This window comes from Haliotis rufescens, unplaced genomic scaffold (assembly GCF_023055435.1).
Source record: "Haliotis rufescens isolate VD_foot unplaced genomic scaffold, xgHalRufe1.0.p SCAF_6, whole genome shotgun sequence".
Classification (NCBI taxonomy): domain Eukaryota; kingdom Metazoa; phylum Mollusca; class Gastropoda; order Lepetellida; family Haliotidae; genus Haliotis; species Haliotis rufescens.
The window spans coordinates 3,644,652-3,659,281 of NW_025964334.1; the positions used below are offsets into that span (position 1 = coordinate 3,644,652).

Sequence of the window (14,630 nt, forward strand, 5' to 3'; positions counted from 1 at the left end):
CCTTGGTAGATGCAGGGTGGGGAAGCATGGTTCTATATACTCACTCACTCACTCACTCACTCACTCAGTTCCTTGGTAGATGCAGGGTGGGAGGGCATGGTTCTATATACTCACTCACTCACTCACTCACTCAGTTCCTTGGTAGATGCAGGGCAGGGAAGCATGGTTCTATATGCTCACTCAGTCAGTTCCTTGGTAGATGCAGGGTGGGGAAGCATGGTTCTATATACTCACTCACTCACTCACTCACTCACTCACTCACTCACTCACTCAGTCAGTTCCTTGGTAGATGCAGGGTGGGAGGGCATGGTTCTATATACTCACTCACTCACTCACTCACTCAGTTCCTTGGCAGATGCAGGGCAGGGAAGCATGGTTCTATATACTCACTCACTCAGTTCCTTGGTAGATGCAGGGTGGGAGGGCATGGTTCTATATACTCACTCACTCAGTCAGTTCCTTGGCAGATGCAGGGTGGGAGGGCATGGTTCTATATACTCACTCACTCAGTTCCTTGGCAGATGCAGGGTGGGAGGGCATGGTTCTATATACTCACTCACTCACTCAGTTCCTTGGTAGATGCAGGGTGGGAGGGCATGGTTCTATATACTCACTCACTCAGTCAGTTCCTTGGTAGATGCAGGGTGGGAGGGCATGGTTCTATATACTCACTCACTCAGTCAGTTCCTTGGCAGATGCAGGGTGGGAGGGCATGGTTCTATATACTCACTCACTCACTCACTCACTCAGTTCCTTGGCAGATGCAGGGCGGGGAAGCATGGTTCTATATACTCACTCACTCACTCACTCACTCAGTTCCTTGGCAGATGCAGGGCAGGGAAGCATGGTTCTATATACTCACTCACTCAGTTCCTTGGTAGATGCAGGGTGGGAGGGCATGGTTCTATATACTCACTCACTCAGTCAGTTCCTTGGCAGATGCAGGGTGGGAGGGCATGGTTCTATATACTCACTCACTCACTCAGTTCCTTGGTAGATGCAGGGTGGGAGGGCATGGTTCTATATACTCACTCACTCAGTCAGTTCCTTGGTAGATGCAGGGTGGGAGGGCATGGTTCTATATACTCACTCACTCAGTCAGTTCCTTGGCAGATGCAGGGTGGGAGGGCATGGTTCTATATACTCACTCACTCACTCACTCACTCAGTTCCTTGGCAGATGCAGGGCGGGGAAGCATGGTTCTATATACTCACTCAGTCAGTTCCTTGGTAGATGCAGGGTGGGGAAGCATGGTTCTATATACTCACTCACTCACTCAGTCAGTTCCTTGGTAGATGCAGGGTGGGAGGGCATGGTTCTATATACTCACTCACTCACTCACTCACTCAGTTCCTTGGCAGATGCAGGGTGGGAGGGCATGGTTCTATATACTCACTCACTCACTCACTCACTCAGTTCCTTGGCAGATGCAGGGTGGGGAAGCATGGTTCTATATACTCACTCACTCACTCACTCAGTTCCTTGGTAGATGCAGGGTGGGAGGGCATGGTTCTATATACTCACTCACTCAGTTCCTTGGTAGATGCAGGGTGGGAGGGCATGGTTCTATATACTCACTCACTCACTCACTCAGTTCCTTGGCAGATGCAGGGTGGGAGGGCATGGTTCTATATACTCACTCACTCACTCAGTTCCTTGGTAGATGCAGGGTGGGAGGGCATGGTTCTATATACTCACTCACTCAGTTCCTTGGTAGATGCAGGGTGGGAGGGCATGGTTCTATATACTCACTCACTCACTCAGTTCCTTGGCAGATGCAGGGTGGGAGGGCATGGTTCTATATACTCACTCACTCACTCACTCACTCACTCACTCAGTTCCTTGGTAGATGCAGGGTGGGAGGGCATGGTTCTATATACTCACTCACTCACTCACTCACTCACTCACTCAGTTCCTTGGTAGATGCAGGGTGGGAGGGCATGGTTCTATATACTTACTCACTCACTCAGTTCCTTGGTAGATGCAGGGTGGGAGGGCATGGTTCTATATATTCACTCACTCACTCACTCAGTTCCTTGGCAGATGCAGGGTGGGAGGTTATGGTTCTATATACTCACTCACTCACTCACTCAGTTCCTTGGCAGATGCAGGGTGGGAGGGCATGGTTCTATATACTCACTCACTCACTCACTCACTCACTCAGTTCCTTGGCAGATGCAGGGCGGGGAAGCATGGTTCTATATACTCACTCAGTCAGTTCCTTGGCAGATGCAGGGTGGGAGGGCATGATTCCGGTACTGGACATCCCCTGGACAGCGTACTCCACCTGTATGTTCAGGCCACTGAAGGATCAGGTGCTAACAGGATCTATATGTGGACTACTTACAGAGGATTTCAGTAAGTCCCTATGATAGGCTTACATGATGCAGATCACGACTGCTCAGTAAACTATCCCACACATGGACTGGCATATGGCTGCTGCACAGGGCCAGCTGGCTCCATCTTATAGGCATTGAGGTTACAAGTTTACACACCTGCATTAGGAAATGGGATGAGAACTGACGCTTCTGATTTCACACCAGTTCCAACAGGTTGGTTTACCTGTGAAGGGGTGTCACACGTCTGAGTGAGTGAATAGTCCCGGGCATTTCTCTGAGGGATGTGAGTTTGGTGTCAGACTCTGAGATGGATGTGAGTCAGTGTCAACATGTGGGTCTCCCTCTGTAGGGGTGGATGTGAGTCAGTGTCAACATGTGGGTCTCCCTCTGTAGGGGTGGATGTGGGTCAATGTCAACATGTGGGTCTCCCTCTGTAGGGGTTGATGTGGGTCAATGTCAACATGTGGGTCTCCCTCTGTAGGGGTGGATGTGGGTCAATGTCAACATGTGGGTCTCCCTCTGTAGGGGTGGATGTGAGTCAATGTCAACATGTGGGTCTCCCTCTGTAGGGGTGGATGTGGGTCAATGTCAACATGTGGGTCTCCCTCTGTAGGGGTGGATGTGAGTCAATGTCAACATGTGGGTCTCCCTCTGTAGGGTGGATGTGAGTCAATGTCAACATGTGGGTCTCCCTCTGTAGGATGGATGTGAGTCAATGTCAACATGTGGGTCTCCCTCTGTAGGGGTGGATGTGGGTCAATGTCAACATGTGGGTCTCCCTCTGTAGGGGTGGATGTGAGTCAGTGTCAACATGTGGGTCTCCCTCTGTAGGATGGATGTGAGTCAATGTCAACATGTGGGTCTCCCTCTGTAGGGGTGGATGTGAGTCAGTGTCAACATGTGGGTCTCCCTCTGTAGGATGGATGTGAGTCAATGTCAACATGTGGGTCTCCCTCTGTAGGGGCGGATGCGGGTCAGTGTCAACATGTGGGTCTCCCTCTGTAGGGGTGGATGTGAGTCAATGTCAACATGTGGGTCTCCCTCTGTAGGGGTGGATGTGGGTCAATGTCAACATGTGGGTCTCCCTCTGTAGGGGTGGATGTGGGTCAATGTCAACATGTGGGTCTCCCTCTGTAGGATGGATGTGAGTCAATGTCAACATGTGGGTCTCCCTCTGTAGGGGTGGATGTGAGTCAGTGTCAACATGTGGGTCTCCCTCTGTAGGATGGATGTGAGTCAATGTCAACATGTGGGTCTCCCTCTGTAGGGGCGGATGCGGGTCAGTGTCAACATGTGGGTCTCCCTCTGTAGGGGTGGATGTGAGTCAATGTCAACATGTGGGTCTCCCTCTGTAGGGGTGGATGTGGGTCAGTGTCAACATGTGGGTCTCCCTCTGTAGGGGTGGATGTGAGTCAATGTCAACATGTGGGTCTCCCTCTGTAGGGTGGATGTGAGTTAATGTCAACATGTGGGTCTCCCTCTGTAGGGGTGGATGTGGGTCAATGTCAACATGTGGGTCTCCCTCTGTAGGGGTGGATGTGAGTCAGTGTCAACATGTAGGTGTCCTTCTGTAGGGGTGGATGTGAGTCAGTGTCAACATGTAGGTCTCCCTCTGTAGGGTGGATGTGGGTCAGTGTCAACATGTGGGTCTCCCTCTGTAGGGGTGGATGTGAGTCAGTGTCAACATGTGGGTCTCCCTCTGTAGGGGTGGATGTGAGTCAGTGTCAACATGTGGGTCTCCCTCTGTAGGGGTGGATGTGAGTCAGTGTCAACATGTGGGTCTCCCTCTGTAGGGGTGGATGTGAGTCAGTGTCAACATGTGGGTCTCCCTCTGTAGGGGTGGATGTGAGTCAATGTCAACATGTGGGTCTCCCTCTGTAGGGGTGGATGTGAGTCAGTGTCAACATGTAGGTCTCCCTCTGTAGGGATGGGTGTGGGTCAGTGTCAACATGTAGGTCTCCCTCTGTAGGGTGGATGTGAGTCAGTGTCAACATGTGGGTCTCCCTCTGTAGGGGTGGATGTGGGTCAATGTCAACATGTGGGTGTCCTTCTGTAGGGATGGGTGTGAGGCATGAGTGAGTGTTAACATGTCTGATGTCTACTGTGAGATGTCTTCCTTTAACATAAAATAAAAAAAATAACACCATTGTTCAACCCCGAGACACATTAATGTAATCATCCAACATCCTTTTACATATCATCCAGACTATATATACAGAAACGGCATGTCATCATAATGTTCATCTTCAAATAGAAGTACCCCCTGGCCATCAGCTCTTCACATCAACACCATGGGCACCTGGCCAGCTCTCCATCAACAGACCCCCCTCCCCCCCTCCCCCCAGCCCCCAGCCCCCAGCCCCCACCCCACAGGAGCTTCAAGGTGTGTCAGTGTTAGGTAGTTGTGAAGTATACATGTAGATCAACTGACGACTTAACGTGGAACCTAACCGTGATGGAGACATGTGACACATGCAGTGTAGCTTTTTAACAGAGGCATCAGCTAAAAGATGTAATATTATTGAAATATAACGTGGTGTACAGAACCATGTTTAAAAGGCCAAAATTCCAAATAATTAATTCATTGAGAATGGTCCAATGCCGCCTTTTTCCACTCCTCTCTGTCAACGCTACTTACCCAGTCTCTGGTTCCATGTCTGCAGAGGTCAGGGGTCACCACAATATCATACTGTGTACACGGAGTGCCTGTGACACACTTCTCCAGTTATGATAACACTGAGCGTGTCAGCAGGAAACTACACATTGTTTCCTCCTTAACCCCCCTCCCCTCCAAACATGTCACAGTTTCCTGTGTGCCCTCACTCAGGTCCTTGTACTGGACAAGTGCTTGCAGGACAGTCTGGTGGATGGTGGGACAGCAGGCAGGGATAGGTAGGCAGGGGGCAGTAGGCAGGAGTAGTGAGTGAGTTTGGTTTAACGCTGCTTTTAACAGTTTTCCAGTTATATCACAGTGTGTCAACATAATGTGGGAGGAAAGCACAAAGTAATGCAGGTCTCAGACGTTTACCACTTCGGCGAAACTCACAAGCCGGGTATGGTGCTGACAAACCTAGAAACATAATCGGGGCGAACCGGTATTCGAACCCACAATCATAGATTTCTGGCGTGCCCAAGGGACGAAACTCTGCACAGAGGATGGTAGGCAGTGGGCGGTAGGCAGGGGTAGGTAGGCAGAAGATGGTAGGCAGGGGTAGATAGGCAGGGGTAGATAGTCAATGGTGGTAGGCAGGGGTAGGTAGGCAGGGGTAGGTAGGTAGGGGATGGTAGGCAGGGGTAGGTAGACAGGGGTAGGTAGGTAGGGGATGGTAGGCAGGGGTAGGTAGACAGGGGTAGGTAGGCAGGGGATGGTAAGCAGGGGAAGGTAGGCAGGGGTAGGTAGGTAGGGGATGGTAGGGGATGGTAGGCAGGCAGGGGTAGGTAGGCAGGGGTAGGTAGACAGGGGTAGGCAGGCTGGGTTAGGTAGACAGGGGTAGGAAGACAGGGGTAGGTAGACAGGGGTAGGTAGACAGGGGTAGGTAGGTAGGGGATGGTAGGCAGGGGTAGGTAGACAGGGGTAGGTAGGCAAGGGATGGTAGGCAGGGGTAGGCAGGCAGGGGTAGGTAGGCAGGGGATGGTAGGCAGGGGTAGGTAGGTAGGGGTAGGTAGGCAGTGGTAGGTAGGCAGGGGATGGTAGGCAGGGGTAGGTAGGTAGGCAGGGGATGGTAGGCAGGGGTAGGTAGGTAGGCAGGGGTAGGTAGGCAGTGGTAGGTAGGCAGGGGTAGGTAGGCAGGGGTAGGTAGGTAGGCAGGGGTAGGTAGGCAGTGGTAGGTAGGCAGGGGTAGGTAGGCAGGGGATGGTAGGTAGGCAGGGGATGGTAGGCAGGGGTAGGTAGGCAGGGGTAGGTAGGCAGGGGTAGGTAGGCAGGGGATGGTAGGCAGGGGTAGGTAGGCAGGGGAAGGTAGGCAGGGGTAGGTAGGCAGGGGTAGGTAGGCAGGGGTAGGTAGGCAGGGGTAGGTAGGCAGGGGTAGGTAGGGGTAGGTAGGCAGGGGTAGGTAGACAGGGGTAGGTAGGCAGGGGTAGGTAGGTAGGGGTAGGTAGACAGGGGTAGGTAGGCAGGGGTAGGTAGGGGTAGGTAGGCAGGGGATGGTAGGTAGACAGGGGTAGGCAGACAGGGGTAGGTAGACAGGGGTAGGTAGACAGGGGTAGGCAGGCAGGGTTAGGTAGACAGGGGTAGGAAGACAGGGGTAGGTAGACAGGGGTAGGCAGGCAGGGTTAGGTAGACAGGGGTAGGCAGGCAGGGTTAGGTAGACAGGGGTAGGTAGACAGGGGTAGGTAGGCAGGGGTAGGCAGGCAGGGTTAGGTAGACAGGGGTAGGCAGGCAGGGGAAGGTAGGCAGGGGATGGTAGGTAGGCAGGGGATGGTAGGCAGGGGTAGTTAGGCAGGGGTAGGTAGGCAGGGGTAGTTAGGCAGGGGTAGGTAGACAGGGGTAGGCAGACAGGGGATGGTAGGCAGGGGATGGTAGACAGGGGTAGGTAGGCAGGGGATGGTAGGTAGGCAGGGGATGGTAGGCAGGGGATGGTAGGCAGGGGTAGGCAGGCAGGGTTAGGTAGACAGGGGTAGGTAGGCAGGGGTAGGTAGGCAGGGGTAGGTAGGCAGGGTTAGGTAGACAGGGGTAGGTAGACAGGGGTAGGTAGACAGGGGTAGGTAGGCAGGGGATGGTAGGTAGGCAGGGGATGGTAGGCAGGGGATGGTAGGCAGGGGTAGGCAGGCAGGGGTAGGCAGACAGGGGTAGGTAGACAGGGGTAGGTAGACAGGGGTAGGTAGGCAGGGGATGGTAGGCAGGCAGGGGTAGGTAGGCAGGGGTAGGTAGACAGGGGTAGGCAGGCAGGGGTAGGCAGGCAGGGTTAGGTAGACAGGGGTAGGAAGACAGGGGTAGGTAGACAGGGGTAGGTAGACAGGGGTAGGAAGACAGGGGTAGGTAGACAGGGGTAGGTAGGCAGGGGATGGTAGGCAGGCAGGGGTAGGCAGGCAGGGTTAGGTAGACAGGGGTAGGCAGGCAGGGGTAGGCAGGCAGGGTTAGGTAGACAGGGGTAGGAAGACAGGGGTAGGTAGACAGGGGTAGGTAGACAGGGGTAGGCAGGCAGGGGTAGGTAGGCAGGAGGTGGTTCATCGTACTGGGACACCTTGACATTACATTTCTCTGCTAAATCTCCTTAACTAGCGTGTCCCTAATTGATAACAATCTTAAAAAACTTCAGAAAACATTTTTAGCAACAAAGTTCAAATAAACCTTCTATTGCCACTTGCAGTCGAAAAAAAATGGAAAATTAATTTGTTTGTCTCTTGCCATTCCGAGCCCCCATTTCCCTCCCCATTACCTTGATTACCCAAGGTTAGAAGTTCAGGAGAAAACAGGACTGCAAAGTGAGGAGTGATTTTTGTCTCGGCTCATAAACCAAAGGAAAACTTCAAAACAACATTTATCAACAATTGCATGTTTCCAACACACTTTCCTTGAACCTTGGGAAATATGTGTAATAAATATCTTGCTGGCATTAATGTACTTGAAAAAGAGACTCTCAAAAGCATTGAGATCTACCAGCGCCTCCATAGCCTAATGGTTCAAACCCACTTTACAGGTGTTCCCCTCGGGATACTGAGGGGAACATCAGAGTGACAGCTGGTTACATATGTGTGACAAGGTTAATGTCTCAGCTAAGGGTCGGTAGGTGACAATGTGTCATCTGGCTAATGAGTCATGGTACACCATGCTAAGAGTCAGTAAGTGACAATGTGTCATCTGGTTAATGTGTCATGGTACCCCATGCTAAGAGTCGGTAGGTGACAGTGTGTCATCCAGCTAATATGTCATGGTACCCCATGCTAAGAGTCGGTAGGTGACAATGTGTCATCTGGCTAATGTGTCATGGTACCCCATGCTAAGAGTCAGTAAGTGACAATGTGTCATCTGGTTAATGTGTCATGGTACCCCATGCTAAGAGTCGGTAGGTGACAGTGTGTCATCCAGCTAATATGTCATGGTACCCCATGCTAAGAGTCGGTAGGTGACAATGTGTCATCTGGCTAATGTGTCATGGTACACCATGCTAAGAGTCGGTAGGTGACGATGTGTCATCTGGCTAATGTGTCATGGCACCCCATGCTAAGAGTCGGTAGGTGACAATGTGTCATCTGGCTAATGTGTCATGGTACCCCATGCTAAGAGTCGGTAGGTCACAATGTGTCATCTGGCTAATGTGTCATGGCACCCCATGCTAAGAGTCGGTAAGTGACAATGTGTCTTCTGGCTAATGTGTCATGGTACACCATGCTAAGAGTCGGTAGGTGACAATGTGTCATCTGGCTCATGTGTCATGGTACCCCATGCTAAGAGTTGGTAGGTGACAATGTGTCATCTGGCTAATGTGTCATGGTACCCCATGCTAAGAGTCGGTAGGTGACAATGTGTCATCTGGCTAATGTGTCATGGTACCCCATGCTAAGAGTTGGTAGGTGACAATGTGTCATCTGGCTAATGTGTCATGGTACCCCATGCTAAGAGTCGGTAGGTGACAATGTGTCATCTGGCTAATGTGTCATGGTACACCATGCTAAGAGTCGGTAGGTGACAATGTGTCATCTGGCTAATGTGTCATGGTACCCCATGCTAAGAGTCGGTAGGTGACAATGTGTCATCTGGCTAATATGTCATGGTACCCCATGCTAAGAGTTGGTAGGTGACAATGTGTCATCTGGCTAATGTGTCATGGTACCCCATGCTAAGAGTCGGTAGGTGACAATGTGTCATCTGGCTAATGTGTCATGGTACCCCATGCTAAGAGTTGGTAGGTGACAATGTGTCATCTGGCTAATGTGTCATGGTACCCCATGCTAAGAGTCGGTAGGTGACGATGTGTCATCTGGCTAATGTGTCCTGTTACCCCATGCTAAGAGTCAGTAGGTGACAATGTGTCATCTGGCTAATGTGTCATGGTACCCCATGCTAAGAGTCGGTAGGTGACAATGTGTCATCTGGCTAATGTGTCATGGTACCCCATGCTAAGAGTCGGTAGGTGACAATGTGTCATCTGGCTAATGTGTCATGGTACCCCATGCTAAGAGTCGGTAGGTGACAATGTGTCATCTGGCTAATGTGTCATGGTACACCATGCCAAGAGTCGGTAGGTGACAATGTGTCATCTGGCTAATGTGTCATGGTACCCCATGCTAAGAGTTGGTAGGTGACAATGTGTCATCTGGCTAATGTGTCATGGTACCCCATGCTAAGAGTCGGTAAGTGACAATGTGTCATCTGGCTAATGTGTCATGGTACCCCATGCTAAGAGTCGGTAGGTGACAATGTGTCATCTGGCTAATGTGTCATGGTACACCATGCTAAGAGTTGGTAGGTGACAATGTGTCATCTGGCTAATGTGTCATGGTACACCATGCTAAGAGTCGGTAGGTGACAATGTGTCATCTGGCTAATGTGTCATGGTACCCCATGCTAAGAGTCGGTAGGTGACAATGTGTCATCTGGCTAATGTGTCATGGTACCCCATGCTAAGAGTCGGTAGGTGACAATGTGTCATCTGGCTAATGTGTCATGGTACCCCATGCTAAGAGTTGGCAGGTGACAGTGTGTCATCCAGCTAATGTGTCATGGTACCCCATGCTAAGAGTCGGTAGGTGACAATGTGTCTTCTGGCTAATGTGTCATGGTACCCCATGCTAAGAGTCGGTAGGTCACAATGTGTCATCTGGCTAATGTGTCATGGTACCCCATGCTAAGAGTCGGTAGGTGACAATGTGTCATCTGGCTAATGTGTCATGGTACCCCATGCTAAGAGTTGGCAGGTGACAGTGTGTCATCCAGCTAATGTGTCATGGTACCCCATGCTAAGAGTCGGCAGGTGACAATGTGTCTTCTGGCTAATGTGTCATGGTACCCCACGGAATGTCTTGTTGCTCATGACAACTGGTTGCATGGGCAATTATTCCAAACCACACAGATCCAGTTGGAATATTGATGACAGCACTGTGCAAAAACCACGTTTCCCTCACTCCACATGAAATACAGTAGTTATAGCGACTGCTCAGCCCATGTCACCTCAGAGATTCCTCTTCTCAAAACCTCACATTGTGAATATTTGAAACTGAAACAAATTACTTAACCTCACAATTGATGACATACTGTATATCTTGAAATTAATGCGTCTCCGAATTAATACGACTGCTGACCCCTAGCCAAAAATGCGACTCCAAATCAATGCGACTCCCACGAAAATCCCATCCCTAGTGGAATGTGAGTGAGTGAGTGAGTATGGTTTTACGCCGCTTTTAGCAATATTCCAGCAATATCACGGCGGGGGACACCAGAAATGGGCTTCACACATTGTGCCCATGTCGGGAATCGAACCCGGGTCTACGGCGTGACGAGCGAACGCTTTAACCACTAGGCTACCCGACCGCCCCCCTAGTGGAATGATTTGTATCCTTACCCTAATCCAATCAAACAGCAAATAGCACCACTTATTAGCACTGAGTAAAGCACTTCTGTAATAACAATAAACAGTGTTTTCCTAAAACCGGATGCCCATTAAAAGTAAAACAATTTGTGAAAGTGAAAATATCTTAGTAACATAAGAATTATGATCTTTAATGAACCTTTTTACAAATATATTGGTACGTCTTTTTGAAAAAAATTATATCAAGAATGTTATCATAGATATTTAACCTTAAATCAACATCTGTTTAGTTTCAGTACTCTGTCTCTGGGCTGCCCCTTTGGCAAATGACCAAGGTTATCCGAAAAACAAGATAAATGTATTTTTCGGAAACCTGGCTGTCATGGCTGACGTATCTTGAGCTATATTTAGGAACATTATGCATGGGTTTTCAGAATCAGATCTAAAGTCAATATATGCCTGCCTCAAACACAGTGGATTAGCCTGATATTGTGACATTAATTTCAAAACAGTGATGTCCGCCTCGCACAGGAAATGGCATACCCATGTTTGACATATCACATTGCAAACTGAATTACCTCCCCTGTCACTTTGACGGAGTTCATGTCGTTATCTGACCAGCCAACCAGGAACTGTTATGCAAGAGTACCAGGATGTCGGTGGACTGCAGGACCTTCTGATTAGTGATGGCAATTATTGTGCTGAATAAGCAAGTTTATATCCAATTTACAATAATTGTTTTTGTATTTTATACTAATAGTATATTTGATATGGGACAAAATCGTAAAATACTGCATTCAAGTGTGAATTTATTGGGTATTTCAACAAAAGATTAATGAGAACAGAATGCATCAACAATTCACCTCAACATATTATAAAGATGACGCAACACAAAATCTGAGTGAGTGAGTGAGTGAGGTAGAAAAAGTAAATAGGCAGATAGGTAAGACAAGACGTACACGTACACTGATGGTACCACAGCTGCAAGTGCGTCTGTAACGCAGGTATGCACGTGTCAGGGACAAGATCACAAGGAAACCTGCAGTTGTGAACACGGTGGTTGACATACACCACTTACTACTTGTATTGCCATGCAACGCAGGAAAGTCTGCGACAGACAACAACCCCTACACACTGATGCTTCCTTGACTACATGACACATCAGGTAAGCCACCATAGTGCATACAACCAGCAGCTAAGAAAGAGGAAATGGCAGGACTGAAATATATGTAAAATGTTTTAAACTTTCAGAATTATAACTCCACAATACAGCATTCAAATGATTGGACAAACTGCCTCCAAGATGAACATAATGTTTGACCTGAATGCTTATATAGGACATGATGGCACCGCTCTTCAGCCAAGGACTTTTGACATTTGAAACATATTGCACAATATCAGACCAGGAATAGAATGAATTAAAATAGACCTTGGTTTATGTGACAATGCTAAAGATCCCTACAAGGCACAGTCAAAGGTCTCCACAGACCACAGTCAAAGGTGTCGACAGACCACAGTCAAAGATCCCTGCAGACCACAGTCAAAGGTCTCCACAGACCACAGTCAAAGGTCTCCACAGACCACAGTCAAAGATCCCTACAGACCGCAGTCAAAGATCTCCACAGACCGCAGTCAAAGATCTCCACAGACCACAGTCAAAGATCCCTACAGACCACAGTCAAAGATCCCTACAGGGCACAGTCAAAGGTCTTCACAGACCACAGTCAAAGATCCCTACAGACCACAGTCAAAGGTCTTCACAGACTGCAGTCAAAGGTCTCCACAGACCGCAGTCAAGGTCTCCACAGACCACAGTCAAAGATCTCCACAGACTGCAGTCAAAGATCCCTACAGACCACAGTCAAAGATCTCCACAGACCACAGTCAAAGATCTCCACAGACCGCAGTCAAAGGTCTCCACAGACCGCAGTCAAAGATCTCCACAGACCACAGTCAAAGATCCCTACAGACCACAGTCAAAGATCCCTACAGGGCACAGTCAAAGGTCTCCACAGACCACAGTCAAAGATCCCTACATACCACAGTCAAAGGTCTTCACAGATCGCAGTCAAAGATCCCTACAGGGCACAGTCAAAGGTCTCCACAGACCACAGTCAAAGATCCCTACAGACCACAGTCAAAGGTCTTCACAGACCGCAGTCAAAGATCCCTACAGGGCACAGTCAAAGGTCTCCACAGACCACAGTCAAAGATCCCTACAGACCACAGTCAAAGGTCTTCACAGACCGCAGTCAGAGGTCTCCACAGACCACAGTCAAAGATCCCTACAGACCACAGTCAAAGATCCCTACAGGGCACAGTCAAAGGTCTCCACAGACCACAGTCAAAGATCCCTACAGGGCACAGTCAAAGGTCTCCACAGACTACAGTCAAAGGTCTCCACAGACCACAGTCAAAGATCACTGCAGGGCACAGTCAAAAATCCCTACAAGGCACAGTCAAAGGTCTCCGCAGACCACAGTCAAAGATCACTACAGGCCACAGTCAAAGAACTCCACAGGCCACAGTCAAAGGTCTCCACAGGCCACAGCCAAAGATTTCCACAGGCCACAGTAAAAGATCTCCATAGACCACAGTCAAAGATCCCTGCAGGGCACAGTCAAAGATCACTACAAGGCACAGTCAAAGTCTCCACAGACCACAGTCAAAGATCTCCACGGACAACAGTCAAAGATCCCTACAGACCACAGTCAAAGATCCCTACAAGGCACAGTCAAAGGTCTCCACAGACCACATTCAAAGATCTCCACAGACCACAGTCAAAGATTTCCACAGGCCACAGTCAAAGATTTCTACAGGCCTCAGTCAAAGATCTCCACAGGCCTCAGTCAAGTATTGTCAGGCATGTAGGAAACAATGATATGATAAACCTAATAAAGACCCAGGTAGAGAATAGGTCTTCAGCAACCCATGCTTGTCGTAAGAGGCGACTAACTGGATCAGGTAGTCACGATAGCTTTCTTAAAGAGACATCTACTCTTTCTTTACTCTGGGATTAATTATTTAAATTTTTAAAGATCCCTACAAGGCACAGTCAAAGGTCTTCACAGACCACAGTCGAAGGTCTCCACAGACCACAGTCAAAGGTCTCCACAGACCACAGTCAAAGGTCCCTACAGACCACAGTCAAAGATGTCTACAGGTCACAGTCAAAGATGTCTACAGGTCACAGTCAAAGATCTCTTCAGGTCACAGTCAAAGATCATAGGCCACAGTCAAAGGTTTCCACAGGCCACAGTCAAAGATTTCTACAGGCCACAGTCAAAGATTTCTACAGGCCACAGTCAAAGATTTCTACAGGCCTCAGTCAAAGATCTCCACAGGCCTCAGTCAAGTATTGTCAGGCATGTAGGAAACAATGATATGATAAACCTAATAAAGACCCAGGTAGAGAATAGGTCTTCAGGAACCCATGCTTGTCGTAAGAGGCGACCAACTGGATCAGGTAGTCACGATAGCTTTCTTAAAGAGACATCTACTCTTTCTTTACTCTGGGATTAATTATTTAAACAACATCACCTACCACATAGTGACGTCGCATTACATTTAATAATTAGAGAGGAAGTATTATGAGAGTCATAAGGAAGACAGTAATATGTGGTCGTGTGGTGAAGTGTGGTCAGTTTGTTTGATCAATCAGTTTGTTACAGGTGTGGTTTTTGGCAACCTTGTCAAATAATCTTACACTTACAAGAAAACGCCCACAACTGGTGAACACAGAACATTGTAAGAGGTAGAGATCGAGAAGGCACAGTCAAAGGTCTTCACTGACCACAGTCGAAGGTCTCCACAGACCACAGTC

General features: G+C 49.1%; 1 protein-coding gene across 8 annotated transcripts in view; it reads right to left on the bottom strand.

Moving 5' to 3' along the window:
• LOC124113511 (tumor protein p53-inducible protein 11-like) overlaps nucleotides 1-14,630 on the bottom strand; it is a 532,733-nt gene that overhangs the window by 135,021 nt on the left and 383,082 nt on the right. Inside the window, exon 1 of one of the 8 annotated variants that reach the window (XM_046473891.2) lies at nucleotides 4,978-5,040. The exons of 6 other annotated variants lie outside the window; for them this stretch is intronic. In XM_046473891.2, the coding sequence (XP_046329847.1) occupies nucleotides 4,978-4,994 (17 nt within the window). In that variant the 5' untranslated portion in view covers nucleotides 4,995-5,040. Of the gene's footprint in view, nucleotides 1-2,210; nucleotides 2,322-4,977; nucleotides 5,041-14,630 lie in introns of those variants that run through there. One more of the 8 variants, XM_046473886.2, reaches the window with a different exon arrangement.